The 23,498-nt window shown below is 42.7% G+C and overlaps 2 protein-coding genes across 2 annotated transcripts in view; one reads left to right on the top strand and one right to left on the bottom strand.

Moving 5' to 3' along the window:
• Positions 1-1,943: 1,943 nt before the first annotated feature.
• The window catches only part of slc1a4 (solute carrier family 1 member 4), a 42,057-nt gene continuing 20,502 nt past the window's right edge, over positions 1,944-23,498 (bottom strand). Inside the window, exons 4-8 of the mRNA XM_028603605.1 lie at positions 18,578-18,744; positions 11,159-11,392; positions 7,465-7,659; positions 4,910-5,044; positions 1,944-2,832 (exon numbers count right to left, since the gene is read on the bottom strand). Of these exons, the coding sequence (XP_028459406.1) occupies positions 2,592-2,832; positions 4,910-5,044; positions 7,465-7,659; positions 11,159-11,392; positions 18,578-18,744 (972 nt within the window). The 3' untranslated portion in view covers positions 1,944-2,591. The remainder of the gene's footprint in view (positions 2,833-4,909; positions 5,045-7,464; positions 7,660-11,158; positions 11,393-18,577; positions 18,745-23,498) is intronic.
• On the top strand, positions 15,938-18,064 carry LOC114572142 (pseudouridine-5'-phosphate glycosidase-like). Its single transcript, XM_028603606.1, has 2 exons — positions 15,938-16,441; positions 17,171-18,064. Exons 1-2 carry the CDS (start codon positions 16,424-16,426, stop codon positions 17,399-17,401), a joined length of 249 nt encoding a protein of 82 aa, XP_028459407.1. The 5' UTR covers positions 15,938-16,423; the 3' UTR covers positions 17,402-18,064.

Below are 23,498 nucleotides of genomic sequence, written 5' to 3'. Positions count from 1 at the left end.
TTAGGGCACAGCAACATGCATTAAGCATATGTTCACATACATGATGTTCCTTCACCTCTTAGTGGTCTTCACTTTAAAAAACAGTATAACATCACATGACTCAGCCCCGGAGCAGTCTCATCTACAGTTATTCCCTATGCATGTTTAAATAAACGGTTAATACTACCACAGTTTCTCAAGTGTTTCAGACCAAAACAAAAATGGTTCAACCAAACTTTGAGATCACCCTGTTTACTACTTTTACATTAATACCTGAAACCACAAGAGGACAGCACAGGCTCATTCTGTCAGTCAAGTCCTGCATCCTAAAGGGAGACTTTTTTTTGCTAAACCATCAGAAATTTGGCAGTTTTCTTCATGCCAAACCATATCAACAACGTCATGGTACAAATCCAGTCTTACAGTTTTATCCCTAGATCAAGGAAAATCTACACATTAAAAAAAAAACATGATAATGGCAATGCCCAATGTTCCATTTAAAATGATTTAGCAACAGCAAGACTAATCATTTATCACACAGACTGAATTAAAAATAGTCAATGTTTTGGTGAAAAGCCAGGGCCTGTGACATGAATTGATCACTTCAGGTTTTAAAATACAGATACTAACACACATCATATAACTTCCAGGCTTATATCTTGATGCAATCCTCTGAAACGCCAATAGAAAAAGAGATAACACTCTAAAACCAAAGGATGGATTTGCTAAATCATGACACAGTATACAATATGATATGAACTCATCATGCATTTTGGTCCAGTATTTGTGTGTTATCATTTGATGAAGCTTTGATTTTTGAGTGAATTCCTTGTGGATTGGCTGGGATTTCTTACTCATAAACTACTGACCTTACTGACAACCATACATTGAATACCTTTTCTTCAATAAATGGGAGACTGGAGTGTTTTCATGATGTCAAATAACAAGTGTGTTTACAGTATTGCAAACTAATGATCGATTAACTGTAATTATGTCATTATGTGTTTAACAGGATCCCATGAGCTCATCAAGATGCCTTCAAATAACTCCAACCATGTTGCATTTACATAGCTTACGCAGTTTGCTACCTTAACAGGTCTGGTTCATTTCGTTTCTGTTGTGCCTGGAAGCCGATCTTTTCGCCAATACTTAAATCTTTCCATGCTATATGTTTAGTTTGTTACAATTGTTAGCTAACTCGATTATCAGGTTAATTATTGTTAGAAAGGATTTTGTTACAAATGGATAAGAAAAATGCCAACACAGACAATTGCACAGCTAACTCACCTAATTCAAAAACTGCTGAAGCATTTTGCAACTTTTGAGAGCTAGCTAGCTAGCTGAGACGGCTGGGTGTTCAGTGTGTAGCCATTGTTAGCACACAGACTCAAAGAACAAATTGTAAAGCAACTATAAACTGCTGTCATTACAAAATTAGAGGAGCGTGCTTGGAAAATGCTGATATCAGCTGGGAAAGGAAAGCAGGTTAAGTTGTTATTAAGATGTACCTCATCATGTTTGCAGTTGGCTTTTTGTGAAGTCTTTTTCCACGGTATTAGAGATTTAGAGATCAATGGTTATGTAAATAATCCCAATGTTCTGTTTACTCAAGGATGAATGGGATGTGTCAGGGTAGCACGTATTCAGTGTTTTCAGGCCATCATGGCAATGCATGCATAAACACTATTTCAAATAGTCCAATGTTCAAAATGCTTTACCATACTGGGCCAGTGTGTCATTAGATAAACAGATTGCATGAGGCCAAATTCTTTACCTGTCATTTGAAAGGTTCATGTTTGATTTTGTTTGCTGATGGTCAGCCATTACCTAAAAGCCTGGGCACATCTGGTAAACCTCTCTCTAAATTATGACAAACAACATTTTTAACATTGGGACCTAATACTATTAAGCAAAAAATGTAAAACAAATGAACTAAAAAAATAAAATGCAAATACATACCAGAACAGGTTTTTGAACATGTAATTCAGTTATGATGAATCATACGTGAGACACGTTGACTTGTCAGCATTTGGCAAGTTGTTAGTGTTCGATAGTTAATGCTGGTCGTTCTATTTGCTGTCTGAAGATAAAAACAAATAAATGCACTTGATGATGATCTAATGTAAAAATGCATGGCCATGAGAATCTTATACAGTACGTCAGACAAATTAACATGTATGGGAATGTTTTAGGGATATTTTACACAGTGTGTTTCCATCACTGTTTATCGCAAAATGCCTCAATCAAAATCTCCAAAGATACAAACAAATGTAGGCAACCTCAAGTCAAGTGAAAATAACAAAAAATGTATTAGCTAGATTGAGGAAATGTTTATAAAAATCAATCATTCTCCAATTCATCGTACTCTAATCTGCATTGAAAACCCAGTTATTGAGACGTGTGTGAATTTCGAAAGTACAACAGCCGCACTAGGTACACTGTAGACTGCTCTATGCAGACTGCTACTATGGCACTTTGTTTTCCCTCAAAAGTGAAACCATCAGGGACCTTTTTTTTTTTTTGAATGGATACTGAGTCAGAATGGTGTTCGGTAAGCAGCAACATCAGAAGTATCAATAGGTCAGGGGGCAAGAGAAAAAGTCTCGCTTAGTTCACAGGACCGACTCAATGGCTTCAGGCATGGCTTTGGTTTGGTGAATGATGTACAGCGAGTTCTCCTCCTCCGCCTGGACTTTGGCCACCACCTCCACCAGGACCTCTGCCAGCTCCCCTTCCTCTTGTGGCTGCTGCTGCTGCTCCTTCTGCTTCTTCATCTCCTTCTGGTTGATGTGATGGAGAATTCCAGCACCCAGAGCATCGCCCTCCACGTTCACAACCGTGGTGGTACGATCTCTATACGCAAAGTGGACAGAAGAGACAGGCAGCTGAGATCGGTCTACTTTTTAGCAAACATGACATGGTTAAAGTTAGTTCTGAAAACACTACCACAGATCATCTTTGTGTTTCTGTTAGGGTTGTGGTATCAGTTGTGGTTTTATTTTGTTAATTCATTCCCTATTTGTTCACTGTTACCTGTTGTTGCTGTAGTCTCATTCCTTGTTCGTGGTTCTTTTATTCTGTGTTCTGGCCAGTTTAAGAAAGCAGATTTAGTGAAAACTCTGAGTTTGTTAACCCTGAGATGAGGGAAACTCTGGGTTTTCTGTTTCAGAAAGAGAGGTAACTTAACCTCAGAGTCAGTTACTATGGTAACTGAGCCTGTGAACCTAACCTGGTCGGGATCGGCACCCATTGTGGACATGCTCTACATCCCAGCACATTCTTTGTGGTGCATTACGTTTTCTTTACAACATTGATGATGCGGAGCATATTAGTAAAGCAAATGTGACTCGCTCTGAAACGTTTTTTTTTGTGTTCCCTGGACACATGGAAATTATAATTCTGTTAATGACATGGTGCTGCAACCTCAGAATGGGATTAGTAGTAGTTTACTTTTTCACCCACAGGATTGCACCTAAATGAAATTATAGGTGTAATACCATTCCAGTTTTCACCAGTAATATTAAAGGTTATCTGTGATTAAAAATGTAATTAATACACTATGTTATAGCTTATGCATTGACTCTAGCAGCAATTTTCTCTCACATCACTTCTCGCTATTTTGCAGCAGCCATTGTGTTTCTTTTTTAACGAAATACATGTTCAAACTCGTTGTATGTGCTCATGAGTATTTCCGCCGACCAGTTTGTTTGTGGTTGTTACCATGATGAATCATAGTATCATGGCTCTATTCATGCTGCCTTTTTATAGTGGTGGTGCACGCACTTAATTCTGAGTGAAGATACTCTGAGTTGATTGAACCAACTCAAATCAGCTGTTCTGGAACCAAAAACTCTGAGTTTGTTTTGACTTGTCACCTGTCCCTTGTTACTACTCTTGTTACCTTGTGTATTTAGTCTCTGTGCTTTCTTTGTCTGTTGTCTGATCAATCATATATTTTTTGTGCTTGCCTTGGCACTTGCCCTGGTTGCGACGAGAAGACGGAGGAAGGCAGCCACAGCAGCAGCAAGAAGGGTGTGAGTGCACGAGACCCTCAGGTCCAGAGAGCAGTTGGGGGAATTCCGGCTGGTGAAGGAGTTCCGCTTTCACTTTGACCGGTTCCAGGGTTACTTTCGGCTCAATTTGACAGTCTGCTGACGAGATTCGGGCCTACGATTTCCCGGCTGCGAACAATATTCCAAAAGCCCATTTCTACAACAGAGCGTCTGGCTATTTGTCTCTCCCTGACGTGTGGCTCCAGAAAAGACAGTATGGAAAAGTACTTCCAAGTACTTTTTGGACTGCCCCTGCACCACTTTTTTGTCTCTCTGTTGCCTCCTCTCCTTTATGTTGTGTTTTTTTCCTTTTGTTTAGTATAAGGTGAGGACTCTGAATAAGCCTCTAAGGGTTCTTTCCTCTTCTACTCTAAACATTGCTTCTTTTTTTATCTATCCTACAGTATGGATTTTATATCCTTGTGTAAATAAACTGAACTAAACGAAACTAAACAGTCTATACACTGAATCATAACAACATAGCAGAAGGCAGAGTGTCTCATCTTCATAGCTCAGATGTTTTTGTTCCACATCATGAGAACAAAAAAGAAATCGAGGGACTTTTGAAAGCCAGACCTTTTCACCACCTGGGACCTGGCTTGTGAAACGGATGTAAAGCATTTATGTATTTTCTGTTTAACTTGCTGATGTGTGCGTGAGGTTGCTCTACTATCCCAAGGCAATATTGCTTGAGGAAAATACAACCAACTTTTATTTTTTATTTATTTTTAACTGTTTGCCTTCATTTCCCACTGTTGGCATGCCAGTTGGGGTCCATTTACGCTCACTGTAATGTTGGCAAAGTGTGCAGACGTGATCAGACGCAGCTGTCTGTGTTTTCTAACATAAGTGTCATTGGGTTCACAGGCTTTACTCACACAATCCAGTCAACAGCCAGCATAAGGGACAGGTCGTTGGTCGGCAGGCCGATGGCCTCCAGGATGATGGCGATAGTAATGATGCCGCCGGCTGGGATGCCTGCTGCACCGACACTTGAAGCTGTTGCTGTCACCCTAGAAATAGTTATGAAATAATCATATGACTGATATAATACTAGGGTTGGGCATCGTTTTGATTTTAACAATTCTGATTCCAATTCCAGTTCTTCATTTTGATTCTAGTTCTCGGTTCCAATTCTTTGACGGGTGGATGAAACAGGTCACATGCTTATTTAACATTGGGAAATTTTATTTTGATTCAATAGTAGTCTATATGCACGACGAATTTATGAGGACTATGGTTAACTGCTCCTCAGATCTCTGCAGCTCTGCAGATTACAGCTAGCTAGACTATCTTTACAATCTGAGTTTTCTGTTGCACGACTAAAACAACTTTTGAACGTACACATGGTCCACCAAAACAAGTTCCTTGCTGAGGTTGTTTTGCAGAGGCACCGGCATTTAGCACCTTCCAAGATTATTGTGATTGTTTAAAGAAATGCCAATAAACCAAAGCACGTTTTCTCCCATCCCGGAATGCTTTGTGAACTAACCAGACCCTCGTCTGCGGCGCTCTGGAGGAATGCTAGATTAATTCAATGGTGATTTACAGTATTAGCAGGCTTTTTCAAACGTAAAATAAAGCCACACTTTAGTGCCACTTACTCCATGGCTATAACACAATAAGCGCCTGGAAGTACGGTGGCTGCTATGGAAACCAAAACCTGATCGTGTTAAACGTACAATATGTAACTTTCTGCCGCTAGGGGTCTCTCAACCAAAACAATGGACGGTAAAACTGGACTTTTGATGACGTTGTGAAGTTGCGTGGAATTATGGGAGTTTTTAGTGTTAAACACCTTCGCTGCTGGTTAGAATGCATCAGTTCACGGACGAGTTTACCCATTCAAGTTTATTCACGTTAAGTTTATTCATGTTATTCTAATAAAATAGCTGCAGTTTCCCCAACATAATTACGTTTTTCTTGACCTTTTGGATGGTTTCAACACTGGGGCGGACGGGGTTTGTTGTAGCGCTAGCTAGCTAGCTACTACTACTACTACTAAACGAGTCTGAGAGACAGGTGTGGGTGGGGATTGTCGGGGAAATCTCCGCGATAGCAAGCCAGGACGTTCGATGCCTGTTGTGCAGCAGCAGAACATCTCCCAGCTGCCCGGAATTATCTCCCCTTCCCTTTTCAGTAATCTTAACTTTTCGTTTTGGTGCTTAACCCACGTTTTGTCGGGTTAATTTAGCTAACCGTAAAGACAGCTAAACGCGAAGTAGGAAGAAATTCGGCAGGGAGGAGATTTTTGGCACATACACCGGTAGTGCTACGGAGATGTAGCTAGCTACTGCTATGGACGTTGCCGCTGTTGTGACTCGGTGCTGGGTCTGATATAGTCTGTTTCCTGACGTTTAATTAAACTGCTGTTAGCGTCGTAAGCACCAGGCACGGGAGATAAGTTCTGGCCGGGGGTTGCTGTAATGGAAGTAGCTGGCTGATAGCTGACTGGGTGCTAACGGTAACTAGCTAGCTATATGTCCCGGGGCTGTTGTCAGCTGTCATCCCGACTGAGTCTCTCTGCGCCGGGGGAGTGAGGCAGACAGACCGAGGTGTGCTACTTTGGCTAAATTAGCATTAGATTAATCGTCTATCTATACAGCTAACGTTAACGTTACTAGTGAAGTTATTCGTGGATTAGCTCAGTCCTGTTAGCTGTGGTCGAAACAGTCATACTAAAAATAATTATTAGCGTGTTCAACCATGTTGTAACCTCAATTTTACCCACAAAGCTTTAGCATCAACGTTAGCAGCACATTGTAGTAACGTCAAGCTGGTATCGATATTGAACTTTCAAAATAGATAAGGTCTCTGTTGTATTACTGTGATAAAAAGTGGGATGTAATTAATCACAAAATGATGCTGTATGGCAAAAAAAAGCAATATTACGGTTACAAGTATTTTTTTTCTGTGACTCCTGAACGTATCATCTTGGTGCCAGTGTTCTGACGGAAGTTAGAGTAACTGGAGGGTGAAAGGTTATATGACGCCACTGACGGGCGACTAAAGGAAATGTGCCGTGTTTGAAAATAAAATAACAGATTTCTCTGGGTTTGACATTCGTTGGAAACATTTAGGATAGTGTAAGAACACAACTCATAAAAATATATAACATAGATATGGTCATTTATAGACATTTTAAAGCAGAAATGTTACATATTGTACCTTTAAATGTATAACTGATGATCAGATTCAAAACCAACATTTTCCAAACTATTCCATTGGTATCATAACTTTTGAAACGGTTACAAGTTGGAATCGGTTCTCGATGCCCAATCCTACATAATATTACTACTAATACCATTGTAATAGAAAAACGGGAAGTTAACGTTAACAAATATATGGATGGATGGTTGATTCTGGTGTGTTTTCATCTCTTAATATTTATGCTGAACAGAAAGAAAACTTTTGTATCATTCCCTGAACTCACAAGATGGTAAAGATCTGTCCAGCATTCAGATCAACATTGTTAAGCTGAGCGATGAAAACAGCAGCGATGCACTGGAATATGGCCGCCCCATCCATGTTGACAGTGGCCCCGATGGGAAGGATGAAGCGGCTGATGCGTTTATCCACACCATTGTTCTCCTCCACACATTTTATCATAGAGGGAAGAGTTGCTGAACTGTTGTGAAAAAGAGAGAGACATAGCATTATCATTTCATTTTTATCAACTATTCATGTGAAAATAATACCAAACAGTTGTCTTACATTTAAGCTTCTTAATCTTTACCCCCAAATCAATGGAAGCCATAAGAGTATCCGTATTGCCCTAGCTGAATTTAGAGTTTGATATTTAAATTACAGGGTGCAGAATGTTAATATCCATCCATCCATCCATCCATCTTCGTCCGCTTATCCGGTGTCGGGTCGCGGGGGGAGCAGCTCCAGCAGGGGACCCCAAACTTCCCTTTCCCGAGCAACATTAACCAGCTCCGACTGGGGGATCCCGAGGCGTTCCCAGGCCAGGTTGGAGATATAATCCCTCCACCTAGTCCTGGGTCTTCCCCGAGGCCTCCTCCCAGCTGGACGTGCCTGGAACACCTCCCTAGGGAGGCGCCCAGGGGGCATCCTTACCAGATGCCCGAACCACCTCAACTGGCTCCTTTCGACGCAAAGGAGCAGCGGCTCTACTCCGAGCTCCTCACGGATGACTGAGCTTCTCACCCTATCTCTAAGGGAGACGCCAGCCACCCTCCTGAGGAAACCCATTTCGCCGCTTGTACCCTGGATCTCGTTCTTTCGGTCATGACCCAGCCTTCATGACCATAGGTGAGGGTAGGAACGAAAACTGACGGTAGATCGAGAGCTTTGCCTTCTGGCTCAGCTCTCTTTTCGTCACAACGGTGCGATAGATTGAATGCAATACCGCACCCGCTGCGCCCGATTCTCCGACCAATCTCCCGCTCCATTGTCCCTCACTCGCGAACAAAACCCCAAGGTACTTGAACTCCTTCACTTGGGGTAAGGACTCATTCCCTACCTGGAGAAGGCATTCCATCGGTTTCCTGCTGAGAACCATGGCCTCCGATTTAGAGGTGCTGATCCTCATCCCAACCGCTTCACACTCGGTTGCGAACCGATCCAGTGAGTGCTGAAGGTCGCAGGCCGATGATGCCATCAGGACCACATCATCTGCAAAGAGCAGCGATGAGATCCCCAGCCCACCAAACTGCAACCCCTCCCCACCCCGACTACGCCTCGATATCCTGTCCATAAATATTACAAACAGGATTGGTGACAAAGCGCAGCCCTGGCGGAGGCCAACCCTCACCTGAAACGAGTCCGACTTACTACCGAGAACCCGGACACAGCTCTCACTTTGGTCATACAGAGATTGGATGGCCCTGAGTAGAGACCCCCTCACCCCATACTCCCCGCAGCACCTCCCACAGTATCTCCCGGGGACCCGGTCATACGCCTTCTCCAAATCCACAAAACACATGTAGACCGGTTGGGCATACTCCCAGGCTCCCTCCAGGATCCTTGCGAGAGTGAAGAGCTGGTCCGTTGTTCCACGACCAGGACGGAATCCGCATTGTTCCTCCTCAACCCGAGGTTCGACTATCGGCCGAACCCTCCTTTCCAGCACCTTGGAGTAGACTTTACCAGGGAGGCTGAGAAGTGTGATACCCCTATAATTGGCACACACCCTCTGGTCCCCCTTTTTTAAAAAGAGGAACCACCACCCCAGTCTGCCACTCCTTTGGCACCGTCCCAGACTTCCACGCAATGTTGAAGAGGCGTGTCAACCAGGACAGCCCCTCCACACCCAGAGCCTTGAGCATTTCTGGACGGATCTCATCAATCCCGGGGCTTTGCCACTGTGTAGTTGTTTGACTACATCAGTGACTTCCGCCTGGGAAATCGGCGACAATCCCCGTTATCCTCCAGCTCTGCCTCTAACATAGAGGGCGATTAGTCGGATTCAGGAGTTCCTCAAAGTGCTCCCTCCACCGCCCTATTACCTCCTCAGTGGAGGTCAACAGTGTCCCATCCTTACTGTACACAGCTTGGATGGTTCCCCGCTTCCCCCCTCCTGAGGTGGCGAACAGTTTTCCAGAAACACTTTGGTGCCGACCGAAAGTCCTTCTCCATGTCTTCTCCAAACTTCTCCCACACCCGCTGCTTTGCCTCTTTCACGGCAGAGGCTGCAGCCCTTCGGCCCTTCGGTACCCTGCAACTGCCTCCGGAGTCCTCCGAGATAACATATCCCGGAAGGACTCCTTCTTCAGTCGGACGGCTTCCCCTGACCACTGGTGTCCACCACGGTGTTCGTGGGTTACCGCCCCTTGAGGCACCTAAGATCCTAAGACCACAGCTCCTCGCCGCAGCTTCAGCAATGGAAACTTTGAACATTGTCCACTCGGGTTCAATGCCCCCAGCCTCCACAGGGATGCACGAAAAGCTCCGCCCGGAGGTGTGAGTTGAAAGTCTGTCGGACAGGGGCCTCCTCCAGACGTTCCCAATTTACCCGCACTACACGTTTGGGCTTACCAGGTCTGTCCAGAGTCTTCCCCACCCCTGACCCAACTCACCACCAGATGGTGATCGGTTGACAGCTCTGCCCCTCTCTTCACCCGAGTGTCCAAAACATACGGCCTCAGATCAGATGAAACGATTATGAAATCGATCATTGACCTTCGGCCTAGGGTGCTCTGGTACCAGGTACACTTATGAGCATCCCTATGTTCGAACATGGTGTTCGTTATAGACAATCCATGACTAGCACAGAAGTCCAACAACAAACAACCACTCTGGTTTAGATCAGGGAGGCCGTTCCTCCCAATCACGCCTCTCCAGGTGTCTCCATCATTGCCCACGTGTGCGTTGAAGTCCCCCAGCAGAACAATGGAGTCCCCCACTGGAGCCCCATGCAGGACTCCAGTCAAGGTCTCAAGAAGGCCGAATACTCCGAACTCCTGTTTGGTGCATATGCACAAACAACAGTCAGAGTTTTCCCCCCACAACCCGCAGGCGTGGGGAGGCGACCCTCTCGTCCACGGGGTAAACTCCAACACAGCGGGCGCCAGCCGGGGCTTGTGAGTATCCCCACACCCGCCCGGCGCCTCACACCCTGGGCAACTCCGGAGAAGAAAAGAGTCCAACCCCTATCCAGGAGTATGGTTCCAGAACCGAGACTGTGCGTAGAGGTAAGCCCCACCAGATCTAACCGGTAGCGCTCCACCTCCCGCACCAGTTCCGGCTCCTTCCCCCACAGAGAGGTGACGTTCCACGTCCCCAGAGCCAGCGTCTGCCGCCCGGGTCTGGTCCGTCGAGGCCCCTGACCTTCACTGCCACCCATGTGGCATGAAGAAGAATGTTAATATTAGGATGTAAAACATCCTGCTTCAAATGCAACCAATAACTGGACTCATTTCTAACTTGAAATGTTTTACTGTTAACCCCTAACAACTCTCCACACACATTTGCAAATAGTTTTGCTAAAATGATGGCCCAAAAGGAAACATTTTATCCGTTTCCTAACTGTGTGTACATTATTCTACTCCTAATTTCATTGAGATGCACCCCACATTTCTTCCTGATTCTATCACTGAAATGCAAACTCCTTTTCCCATTTCAGTATAGTTTATCTGGCCCGGTGTGATGTGAGTATTGTATACCTGGAGCAGGTGGCGAAGGCAGTAGTGAAGGGCGTGATGAGGCCTGACAGGAAACTGAAGGGGTTCTTGCGTGTGAAGCCAAAGTAGATTAGTGGCAGGATGATGCCTCCGTGGATAATGTGGCCCAGGATTGAAGCAAATATGTATTTTCCCAGACTAGTGACCAGAAGAACCACATCTTCCATCTCCACAATCTTACTGCCCACTAGAAACATGATGCCAAAAGGGATATACCTGAGAGACACAAGGTAAGGATTTATCAGGAAAGAAAAAGTAGAAGGAAAGAAGTTGGAATGTGGGATTATAACAGTAACAAATATTTAGTAAAGACAGTCAGTGCTTCATCCTGACCTTTAACCCTTGTGTTGCCTCGGGAAAAAAAATCTGAAATATGGGGTTTCTTTCAACCAAACAGTTTAGATGGTTTCCAAACAGTATCCTGACTGAACTTTGACATATGGAGCTGAGCGCAAGTTCTTTCAGGATGACTTCCTAAATATAATCCCTCCTCACTCCACTGAATGGATCAGCTGTAGAGGTGTTCACTTTAGTCTTAACCAATCAGAAGCGGCCATGAAATTCATGAGCCAATCACTGCACGACTTCCCTGTTTTAAACCTGTCTCTCTTTCTGCTGCTCAGTTGTCATTTCAGGATACGAGCACCAACTCACCTTTTCACGGCCGTGTCTCGCGTTTAACTTTACATAACTATCAAGATAACATTACGTGTATTTGTATGATATAGGCCTAATACTTTCCCCTTGGTAATGTAGCATATGAATTTCCATGAACACAATTCTAAAATGAACGAGACATAAAGGCTTCTGCTATCGGTTGATAACTCAAACTTGCCGAGAACCTAGACACCCGTTGGATTACATAGACTCATGCATTAGGCACGGTTACGGTCTTGTTCAGTAGCCTGGTGCACGGTCTCCTGGTGACAGCCTACCTATCACGTAACAAACATTTAATTTAACATAACTACTAAGATAACATGACATGCATTTGTATGTGATATCCATCAATAATGTAATCTATTAATTTGTATGTACACAATCATCTAAGATGCACAAGAAAGGCTTCTGCTATCGGTTGATAACTCAAACTTGCCGAGAACCTAAACACCCGTTTGAATATAGACTCCTGCAGTACCCTCGGTTATGGTCCTTACGGTCTTGTTCAGTAGCCTGGTGCGCGGTCTCCTTGTGACAGCCTAGCCTAGCTACCATGTAGCAACATTCACTTTTCTAACATTTAACTTAACATAACTACCAAAATAACATGACGTGTATTTGTATGTGATGTACTGTACTTCCCCATCAATAATGTGTGAATTGACATGAACACAATCCTTTAAGATGCACCAGAAACAAGGCTTGGTTAATAACTCAAACTTGCCGAGAACCAAGACACCGCTTGATTACATTAGACTCGAGCGGCCGGCCGGTTGCACGGTTACATTAGACTCGAGCGGGCCGGCCGGTTGCACGGTTACATTCGGTCTCGTTCAGCATAGGGTCTAGGTAGCTCATTCCCTGATTGATTCTACCACCACCACTCCAGTCCAGTGGAGGCGCTAATGGGCTATTACTACACAGTAGCAGAAGAATACCAGCTACACAACGGCCAACCATTGACATATATATAATGCCAACGGCACGAATGAAGTAAAAGAAAAAAACAGGAGTGAGTCGGTTCATTGACGTATTAGTCTAGACGGGATGTACCCAAAAAGTGAAAGTGAGGAGCATTTATGGGTACAAGAAAAATTACATATTTCAAGGGTGCTGAATCCAAAAAAACTGGTACCCAAGCAAAATTGTGAGTTTTTGACCTTCTAATTTGCATATCAAAATGGCCACCAAATTGCCTATCTTGCTCAGTTGTTGGACCATTTTCCCCTAGTTCTTTTGTAAGTAGGCAATCAAAGATGTGGAAATTAAGTTTCTAGATCAATAGTCAAGGGTCAGAGCAAGGATATAGTGGAGGCTCACTGCCTTTTTTATGTATATATGCAAAATACCAACTTTTAAGGTGAAATTAAGCATTATTTGTGTCATTTTTTAAGGCCAACATAAATATGACTCTCTCCTCTACAACGCTGTCAGATCCAAATATGGTCATTTCCTTTTTATCAGCAACCAATCGTGAAAGTAAAAGGGGGGATTTAACTCTAAATGCGCAATCTCATTGGCTGATGACAATTTCTGACAACATGATTCGCTTAGAATGGTCACGTGACGTGCTCTGACATTTCCACGGTAGTTCAGAATGAAAACAGTTGTTATTAGCAAGAAGACCCAGGGGATTACACACTGAGACAGCAGATGATGAAATACCTTCACATAGTACGTCAATGTCTAAATAGGAGTTTTCAGACAGCGGAGGTAATCAGACTGACTCTCTCTCTCCCTCTCTCCAAGCAGTTTACAGAAATTCATGGCCTACATGTCATATATTAAATATGTAGGTGTCACATATATACTATTCTACTATAATTACTATAAAATACTAAACAAATCTGTAATTTTGGGATCCTAAGTGGTTGTGAGTCCCTCAGGCTGTGGCAGGCCGATACATAGTTAGCTGTCAGTAGAGCTGCTGTTCCCTCTCCTAGGAGGCTATTTTTCCAAGGTTTAAATCTCGTAGTGAAGATAGTTTTTCCCAGTGGAGGAGGAAGTGCATCTCTGTCTGACCCAGCTGGTGGATGAAATTGTGGCTTCAGAGCACAGACTGTTAATGCAATAAAGGATGATGACATGGTTAGGATCTCAAAAGCCAATAGTGTCCATTCCACCAGTGGAAAGCAGAGCAGTAAAAGTGTAAGCACAGCCAAAATAGTGAAAATACATCAGCAGGAGATGGAGGAGGGCCCTACATATGGCACTGGCATGGATATGTAGACTGTAAACTAACTTGGGGGAACTAGACTGTGTAATGGTTGTTTTCTGTCACTTTGAAGTTTGTGATGTAATGGTCTTCAGTTGAAGGCCATGTTGATGTGTTGTTTTGGATGTTATGATCAGTGATGGATGAAGCAATAATGAGTTTTGGATGTTAAACAGTGTGATACATGGATTTTACTTGGACCTGAAGGGATATGTGTCTGTAATTCATGGCTTTCATTAGAAATTAGTGGAATTTTGCTATAAAAATCTTTAAAGCCCGTTTTCTCAAAATGACTTTTCTCTCATACTCCAAGAACGAAATCTCCACTTCAGTAGCACCTTTATACACCAAACTTCCCAGTCTTGTACCTAGTTATATTATGAAGACAATTACAGAGGGATTTGTAAATATATTATTCCTAGCCTGATTTATAACATTGTATTCCGAAAACCATGGCGAAAATCGTTTTTTTAAGGCTATTGACAGTATATTCTGATTTACAGGATAACAAAAGTAGATATCCATAAATCCCTCTGTAATTTTTTCCCCATCTAATATGTGAACACAATGAAAAAATAATTTTGAATGTGGCTTTATCCAATACTCAGATTTCGTTTTTAAAATATATGCAAATGAGCACATAATTCATTAGATAATACATAATTTGCATATTTAAACATTAAATTACAGAAAACTTGTAATACATTTCTTTCTCCTCTTAATCTAAGTAATCAACTGGCAGAGTTTCATGGTGATATCTGCTAGTTAAAAAACATTCCCTATTCACCTAAAAGTGTCTCGCCTTAAAAATGACACATATAATGCTTAATTCCACCTTAGAAGTTGTACATTTGCATGTATATACATAAAAAAAGCAGTGAGCCTCCACTATATCCTTGCTCTGACCCTTGACTATCGATCTAGAAACTTAATTTCCTCATCTTTGATTGCCTACTTACAAAAAAACTAGGGGAAAATGGTCCAACGACTGAACAAGATAGGCAATTTGGCGGTCATTTTGATATGCAAATTAGAAGGTCAAAAACTCAAAATTTCGCTTGGGTACCATTTTTTTTGGACTCAGCACCCTTGAAATATGTAAAGTAGGCCGGTTCCCGACTTGTACCCATAAATGCTCCTCACTTCTTATAGAAGGCCTTTTTTCTGAAATCCGTCTAGACTATATGGCACTTAGGTTAATTAACCGGCTCTTCGGTCAGTTCTTCAACACTATTTTGCTCGTTCGCTGCACCTGTCTCGCCACCAGTGTTGCCACAGTTACTTTGAAAAAGTAACTTAGTTACTTTACAGATTACTTGATTTTAAAAGTAACAAAGTTAGATTACAAGTAACTTTTTAGTTACATTCAGCAACTGCCGACAACACCCCTACAGCCTCAACATAAAAATGACAACCGGTTTACTGTGAGGCAGCTCGGCATTGCCAGTAGTAGGATCTGGTTTATTATGGAACAAAAGAGAGCGAGTCAGCCGTGTTTAAGGGCAGCATTTCCGCTACAACGTAGGCCTACTGCCCGACCAACTTCTTCAACTCTCCACTTACTGGTTTTGCACCGAAGTCCAGCTTTTGCTGTTTGGGTGGTCCACCTCCTGGGACTTGCTCTGTAAGTTTGACTGCAGTGCTGCGACTCCAAATGGTTCTTCAGATTTACGTAGTGTTTTTGTAGCTAGATAGCACTTTGTCACCACCAGCACAGAGTGTACAATGAACCTTAATATTGCCGTCTTTAGCTGGCACAAACTCAAAATAGTGAATGTATTTCCAGCTAGAAGCGCGCATCTCTCTCCTCCCTCCATTGTTGTTTACGTTTGTGTCCATGCGTGGTAACGCGTTAGATTACTCGTTACTGAAAAAAGTGGTCAGATGCCCGCTCTGACCTGCTCAGCTGGCCTCCGGCCGCCCACTCCCGGCCGCGACGTTGTATTTCAGACCAGTGTGTCGACTCAGCTTTATCATCCAACCCTTCGAAGTTAAGTATCTCATCGGGCATGTTTTGTTCATTCGTTTTTCCGCCCACCTGTAATGCGGATCTGGGTGTTGTGGCCTGCAGTCCGGGCGCCATCTAAACTCTGGCTTCTGCCGTAGATTCCTCTGCACCTCTGGGGCCTATTTACCGTACATTCTATGATAGCGTTGGCCGGGGCCGTCGATTTTACTTCTCTACATGCTTCACGGTTAATTGCGCACTTAGGCAGGCACGTCTTTTCTCACTGTGTAAGATGCTTTTTATCTTCTCTGACATCCTTTGTTAGCGTGCTCTATTATTTCAGTGACATTTTACATTCATTAAATATGCATTTACTTGCGCACTTACGGTGGTTTCGGCTTTACACCTGAGGTTGCTCTGGCCCATGGATGTATTAGGCCTGGTAGGTGTCAGTGAAGTATGTTAGGGCCATGGACTGTATATTATGTGGTTTGGACTGAGCTTGCTACGTGGTCGCGGTACGAGCTGCCGTCCGACGTTAGTAGTCACCTGGTGGGTGCATGGGTAGGCCTAATCTCAATCATTTCATTTTCCCTGAGACGGAAAATAAAGTTACTTGCTAGGACTTAATGTCGGTAAGGGGTATTGTTGCTACCTATAATGCTATTTAACCATTAGTTATTTATCTTACCAGCTACCGGCAGCCTTTTTCCATAAAAACGTATGGAGCACACCGTGTGGCATGGAGCATCTCTACTTTGTCGAGTTTCTGCATATAAGATGTACTAATTAAGTCTTCAACGCTTCAGCTGTAAATTACTGGGCACGTGACGTCAGCTATAGCAGTCACTGGAATGCTACCTCGGGTTAGTGCTTGTTAGCTTTGAATGTGCATAGGAGGTTTGTGTTTTTGTCCCATATTCGCAACGTTTCTGGGTTTAAAGTACGTTCTGCTACTCGGGCAGGGGCAAGATTCTTTTCCCGCTAGGGAATGACACGTGTTCAGGGTTGTCTTCGGAGCTGATTCTCTTTATACCATAAAAACACTATTATAATTAAAATAACTGCAAAAAATCCTTTTGCTCATGCACCAAGGACAAGTCCCAGTACGGCCCTGCTTACAACACTAAATTTCAAAACGCGGTGATGCTGCTTCTTTTCATTTACGCAGCCGAGGCTCTACTCAGCCGAGGACAAGACTAACCCAAATGCAGCAGCCGAGGATAAGACTAACCCGGACGCAGCAGCCGAGGACAAGACTAACCCGGACGCAGCAGCCGAGGACAAGACTAACCCGGACGCAGCAGCCGAGGACAAGACTAACCCGGACACAGCAGCCGAGGATAAGAACGGGCAACCCGGACGCAGCAGCCAAGGTTCAAGTCGCCATGCCCGACATTAAGCGCAGTCAAACCCGGTCGCAGCAACCGAGGTTCAAGTCGCACGGCAACTTCAAGGGTAGCCAAACCCGGACGCAGCAGCCGAGGCTTTAAGTTGCCATGCCGACATCCAGGGTAGCCTAACCCGGTCGCAGCGGCCGAGGCTTAAGTCGCCATGCCGACATCCAGGGTAGCCTAACCCGGTCGCAGCGGCCGAGGTTTAAGTCGCCATGCCGACATCCAGAGTAGCCTAACCCGGACGCAGCAGCCAAGGTTTAAATCGCAAAACGCCTCCATGTAATCATCGTCATCTGCATCCTCCCTATCTTTGTCTTCACTTGCCTCGTTCTGTCTTACTTATGCTTTTAATATCATCATCATCATCATCATCATCATCGTCGTCGTCGTCGTCAATATTCATTTCCTGTCGTATCCTTTTCCTGGTCTGCTACTCTTGATGGCCTCACTTGCGAGCCAATCACTGCACAACTTCCCTGTTTTAAACCTGTCTCTCTTTCTGCTGCTCAGTTGTCATTTCAGGATACGAGCACCACCCTCCTCCTCCCCTGCTCCTCCGGTCTTCGCCCCTCACGGTTCCTGGGTCCTCTCCCGGCTGCCTTTGGCATTGGTCTTCAGGCTCCTCACGCCACCATCAGTGTCTAGACTCCATCGGGGGGGGTTCATACTTCGGCCCTACCCCTTTTTAAAAGTTTCTCAGAATTTTTAAATGATGGTGGAGTCTAATCTCCAAAGACTGTACTGTACATTTCACGCACATGTACAATAAATCATCACATATCAGAAATGAAGTCTCCTGATTGAAATACCCGTCTGTGATCCACTCAACATCATCTGATTTTAACTATTGGTCAAAATAAATAACTTTTTTAACAAAAGAATTTGGTATAATTTCACATAATTGAGGTTTGTTGACCAATGTTTCAAGAATAATTGTAAAACATATTATTAAACCAACACAATTTGGTGTTAGTGGTGCATAAAAGTGACCAAATTGTTTTAAAAAAAGTGTCAAAAGCTTTGGGAAAAGCACCAAAAATGATCATTTTCAATTATTTGCTGGAAGGACAACCAGTTCATGGCCAAAGAGAAGAAAACACAAGGGTTAAACTATATGATGCAGTCTAAATACGGCACTACCAAATACCACTGTAATCCCATATGCATTTAACTCTACTCACCACATGATCCAGGACACCAGCACCATGGTGGCCTCGTTGAAAGCGTTGAAGAAACGAATGAGTTCTTCTCCCTCATCTCCCAGCTTCCTCAGCGCCACTCCAAACACCATGGCAAATAACACCAGACCTAGGATGTTCATGCCATCTGCTTCTGTACCAATAGGAACCTAAAACACAAAGCAGAATCAGACTGTAAGAGGCAAAACCAGTGGTGGAATGTAACTAGGTACATTTACTCAAGTACTGTACTTAAGGACAAAGTTGAGGTACTTGTACTTTACTTGAGTCTTTTCTTTTCATGTCGCTTTCTACTTCTACTCCGCTACATTTCAGAGAGAAATATTATACTTTTTACTCCACTGCATTCATCTGACATTTTTTGTTACTTTACAAATTAAGATTTTTGCAAACAAAAAACATGTAATTTATAAAATACGATGTTTTATTATAAATTAAACTACCCAACAATTAACAGGCCTACAAGTCCAGCTGAAATGATTAAATGACTAAACAAATAATTGACAGAACTGTTTAGATCGTTTTTTAGTTTCTAAAATATAAGGGGTTTTCTGCATTGAGTACTTTCACTTTTAACACTTTAAGTAAATTTTCTTGATGATACATATTTTAGTATTGTATTGTTACAATGTGGTATTACTTCTTTTACTTAAGTGAAGTGAAGGATCTGAATACTTCTTCAACCACTGGACCGAACACAGTGAAGAGATTGTGGTAAATAAAAATGTGAAGAACCCTCTGATTGGTTCAAATAAAAACATTTAAAAAGACAAAACGGGAAGACAATGTCTTACTTTTAACATGCATCATTTCATTGGAAATAACATTACACACATCTGCACTGGAAGCAGTTAAAAATGTGTAACACGGGTCACTTTAAGTAGGCTACAGGCACAGTGTGTCTTTGAGCTAGGGTCAGCATGCTAATACGGTCACAATGACAATGCTAACATGCTGATGTTAAGCCACGTTTACCATCATAGTTAAGTGTTTTAGCATGCTAAGGCCGGTTACACAGCCTGCGTGGCGTTTCTGTTGCGTGTCAGCTGCGTGGCGGCTGCGTGGATTTTTCTGTCTTTACACACCAGAAACGTGTCTGACGCGGTGCTGCTGCTGCTAGCCTTGTCTGGACACATGTATGTTTCCCATTGATAAAATGAAATACCATGTTAAACATAAATATATACTGATTTGATTACAGCAAAGACAACGTCTGCAGTATTGACGGCAAAATAGGCTACAGAATATTTCGTTCTGTGCAATATTAGAAAATCGATATTTATTTATTTTTTAATTACATTTATATCTGCGTTTATATCAAAACCTAGAGACTTTCAAACATCAACATGTCATTTATTAATATGTATTCGTGTCTAAACGACATATAATTTCTGTATTCTATTTTGCCTGGAAACGCTTCCCACACGCTTGAGTGTAGCGTGAAAAATAGGCGTCGGTTCTATTTCTAGCAGGCATGTGTTTTCGGCGCCTGAGACGCGCGTGTCACGCAGGCAGTGCGTAAGCTCTAACCTGTTAACATAGGAGCCGAAATATAAACGGACACGCCACGCAGCTGACACACTCGCGCAACGCATCCAGTGTGTAACCGGCCTAACATTTGCTTATTAGTACTAAACATAGGGTGACCAGACGTCCCCGGTTTTCACTGTGACTGACAGACCCGAAATTGGAATGAAAGAAAGAAAACATTGACCAAACGTATAGTCGCGCTAACTCACGCAGGGTCAAGACAGACAGAGCAAGCGCTGCTCAGAGCTCAGAGATGTTTGAGAATGCCCATATTTTCCAATGCTAAAATTACTGTTTATTTGCATGGAGTCTGGTGGGTTTAGCAATAGCAATTCCGCAGAATTTTTATGTTTATAAAGGATCTTAATCTTTAACAGAAAGGTCAACCTCCTTAGAAATTCTTTCCATAATGTTGTCAGACACTTAGAATAGTACAACAAGTTAATCTGAGCCTGTCAGTGGCAGAACAAGCACTTTTATGAACGTAAGTACAAGCTGGACAATTGACGTCCTATTAACTTACACTGTAGCTTGTTTTGCCGACTGCAGCGATCTCGTTTAATGCTGGACCAATGTCGAAGGAAAATATTTCCTCATTAGTTTTAATTGTATCCGATACTCAATGAGTTGTTGCAGAAACAAGCCCAGCGTGAAGCATTAAAGCAAAAGCTGTCAGGTAAATGTAGTGCAGTAAACATTACAACATTTCCCTCTGAGGTGTAGTGGAGTAGGCTACAAGTATGAAGTAGCAGCAGGGGCGATTCTAGGATCAGACCTTTAGGGGCCTCAGCCCCTAATGAGAATGTGACACAGATATAGCGCATGCAAAAGTGTTAATCTGCGCCATGAAATTACCAACTTCTTCACAACCGCACTCCTGCTCTACCTCAGCCAAAGGCGTGAGTCTGGCACAACCACCTCAACCAGAATCTAAGTTTTCCAATGATATTAGCGCCAGTGTGTGCTGTGACAAATGGTTTGCGAGAAAATGAACATTGAATTTACATGAAATGTTATCATATTTGCATTCAGCATACATCTCTGCACACCCATTACTCTCTGTGAAATATCTCACAAACTCTTCACTCAACACATGCATTGGTACAACAAGTGGTTCCCGGGTAATCCGGTTTTGAAATTGCAATAAAATTTCTACAACTTTGGGCAAAAATTATAATGTATTCTCATTTAAACTATTTATGTCAGCACAGACATTTTTGTAAATTGCTTATAATGGTTATTATATTGCCAGATTCCAGACAATCCCAATACTTATATATATCCCACTTATATATGGGAAAATAAATATGAATATATATTTCTACTGGTATGTTTCTTAGTGACGTTAATGCAAAAATATGAATTAAAAACTATTCAACCTGTGTGTACATGGTTAAAATTCTGAAGTGCAAAATAGTTCAGGCTACAGCACTATTTCCATCCATAGATAAGAATAATTGAGTCTAACCTCTGAATTTATTTTCAAAGTGCACCAGACTGATGCATTTAAACGTTAAAATAGACAACATTTTCTTACAGGGGAGCATGCCCATGGACCCCCCCTAGGGGGGCTTGTGCCCCAGTGCAGCTCTAGGTCTAGTGATGCCCCTGGGGCAGTGTCCCCATTTTTCACAAAGATAAAAACATTACCTGTTTTGGAGGTATTTACGCTTCTGAGCTGAAAATGTCCCCGGATTTTGTCTCAGAAATCTGGTCACCTTAACTACAGTACAGCTGAGGCTGATATCATTAGTTTTGCAGGTTTTGCATTTTATAATATAGTAATAAGGCAAAGTATTGGACTAATCTAAATTTTGAGCTGATGATGGCACTAGACGAAAAATCATTGGATCACCCAAGATTCCTCCTGCAGGGAACATCAATGTCCGTATCAAATTGAGTAATTTCATATTGAACCAGAAATGTTTACCTTATGTGGTGCTAGAGGAAAATTAAGGGGATCACCAGGGGACTTGTCTAGTAATCATGAATGTCTGTGCGACATTTTGTGCTAATCCATCCAACAGTTGCCAAGACATTAGTGATGGGCGAAAATTAACAAACAAATCTTTCTGAACGACTGTTAGTGTCTGGGTTAGCCTGTTGAACGTACTGGGTGCTCATGAATCCCTGACTTTTCCCAATCATACTGCCCACGCAATCGCTGTTGTTATTATCGCGAACAAGAATGGTTTTTATTTAGCATTGCGCATACTATATATTTTTTGCATTCTGCACTCAACCCATTCAGCCTCCTTTTTATGCTAAACAGCTATTTTGCATTTGTTTATGTTTGTGTATTTATTGTTTATTTCTTATTTATGTTTAGGGAAATTCCAAGTAGGTGTAACTTACTGTGGCAGTAAAACCTTTTCTGATTTCTGATGAGGACAGCAGGTAACTTACTGAACGAGATTAAATGAACTGTTATCTCGAACTGGGGCCTATGAGTAAACAAGAAGCGATGAATGGGACTTGAGTCGAGACAGCCTGGCACCTACACTCACTGAACGAGACCAAATTAACCGTTCACTTGATGTAGGATGTCTGCTACTTGCCCCTCATAAAGAACAACAGATCGTTGGTCAGTGATATTTCTCTAACATCGTATTGAGCTTACATAGCCTATACACATACAAGTGGGATGGTGGTGGCAATTTCAGGCTTTATCCCAGCAAAGTACATCTGCTGAGCCAGACTATGAAGAAACTGACGCCATATTTTGCAAAAAGTATTAACACTTGAAAGGTTCGATACATTTACATGTATAGACTCGAAAAAAATGATTCTGTGAAAAGAATTGGTCCACCACTACAAGACATTTTACTCAAACCCCAAATCTCAAATCAGAAAATAACTAAAATCCTTGGGATTAAGTGTCATGGCAATTAGTTGTTGAAAATATTTCTGGGCCATGTCTGGACCAAAGTGGTGAAGAAACCATAGACCATCCGTCTACCATACCACCCCATACTATCAGTGACGTCACCCATTGGTTTGTGGACTGCCGTTTTGAAGCCTTGATTTTGGCAATACGGGCGTTGCCATCTTGGTTTTTTGTAACCGGATGTGACGAAAAAGTCAGTGTTGTTAATGTTTGCAATGGCGCTGTGCTAGGCTAAATATGAAAGGAGGAAAGTTGCCAAAAACGTCCGGGTATTGCCCTCATTCATCTGCATTTACGGCAGTACTAAAAATCGACAAACTTTCCCTTGGGTGGCATAAAGCTGAACAAGACCTTTTTAGGCAACCAAATGAAACTTTGATGAAGTGAAAACACACAGTGAGAGGGTGTAACAAAAACATGGACAACACCCAAAAACAATTTCAGGCTATTTTCTGTACACAGGATAGCATTGTTAAGCCTCTATGT

Source organism: Perca flavescens, chromosome 17, assembly GCF_004354835.1.
Source record: "Perca flavescens isolate YP-PL-M2 chromosome 17, PFLA_1.0, whole genome shotgun sequence".
NCBI classification, from domain to species: Eukaryota; Metazoa; Chordata; class Actinopteri; order Perciformes; family Percidae; genus Perca; species Perca flavescens.
This window is presented reverse-complemented; position numbering and strand designations above follow the sequence as displayed.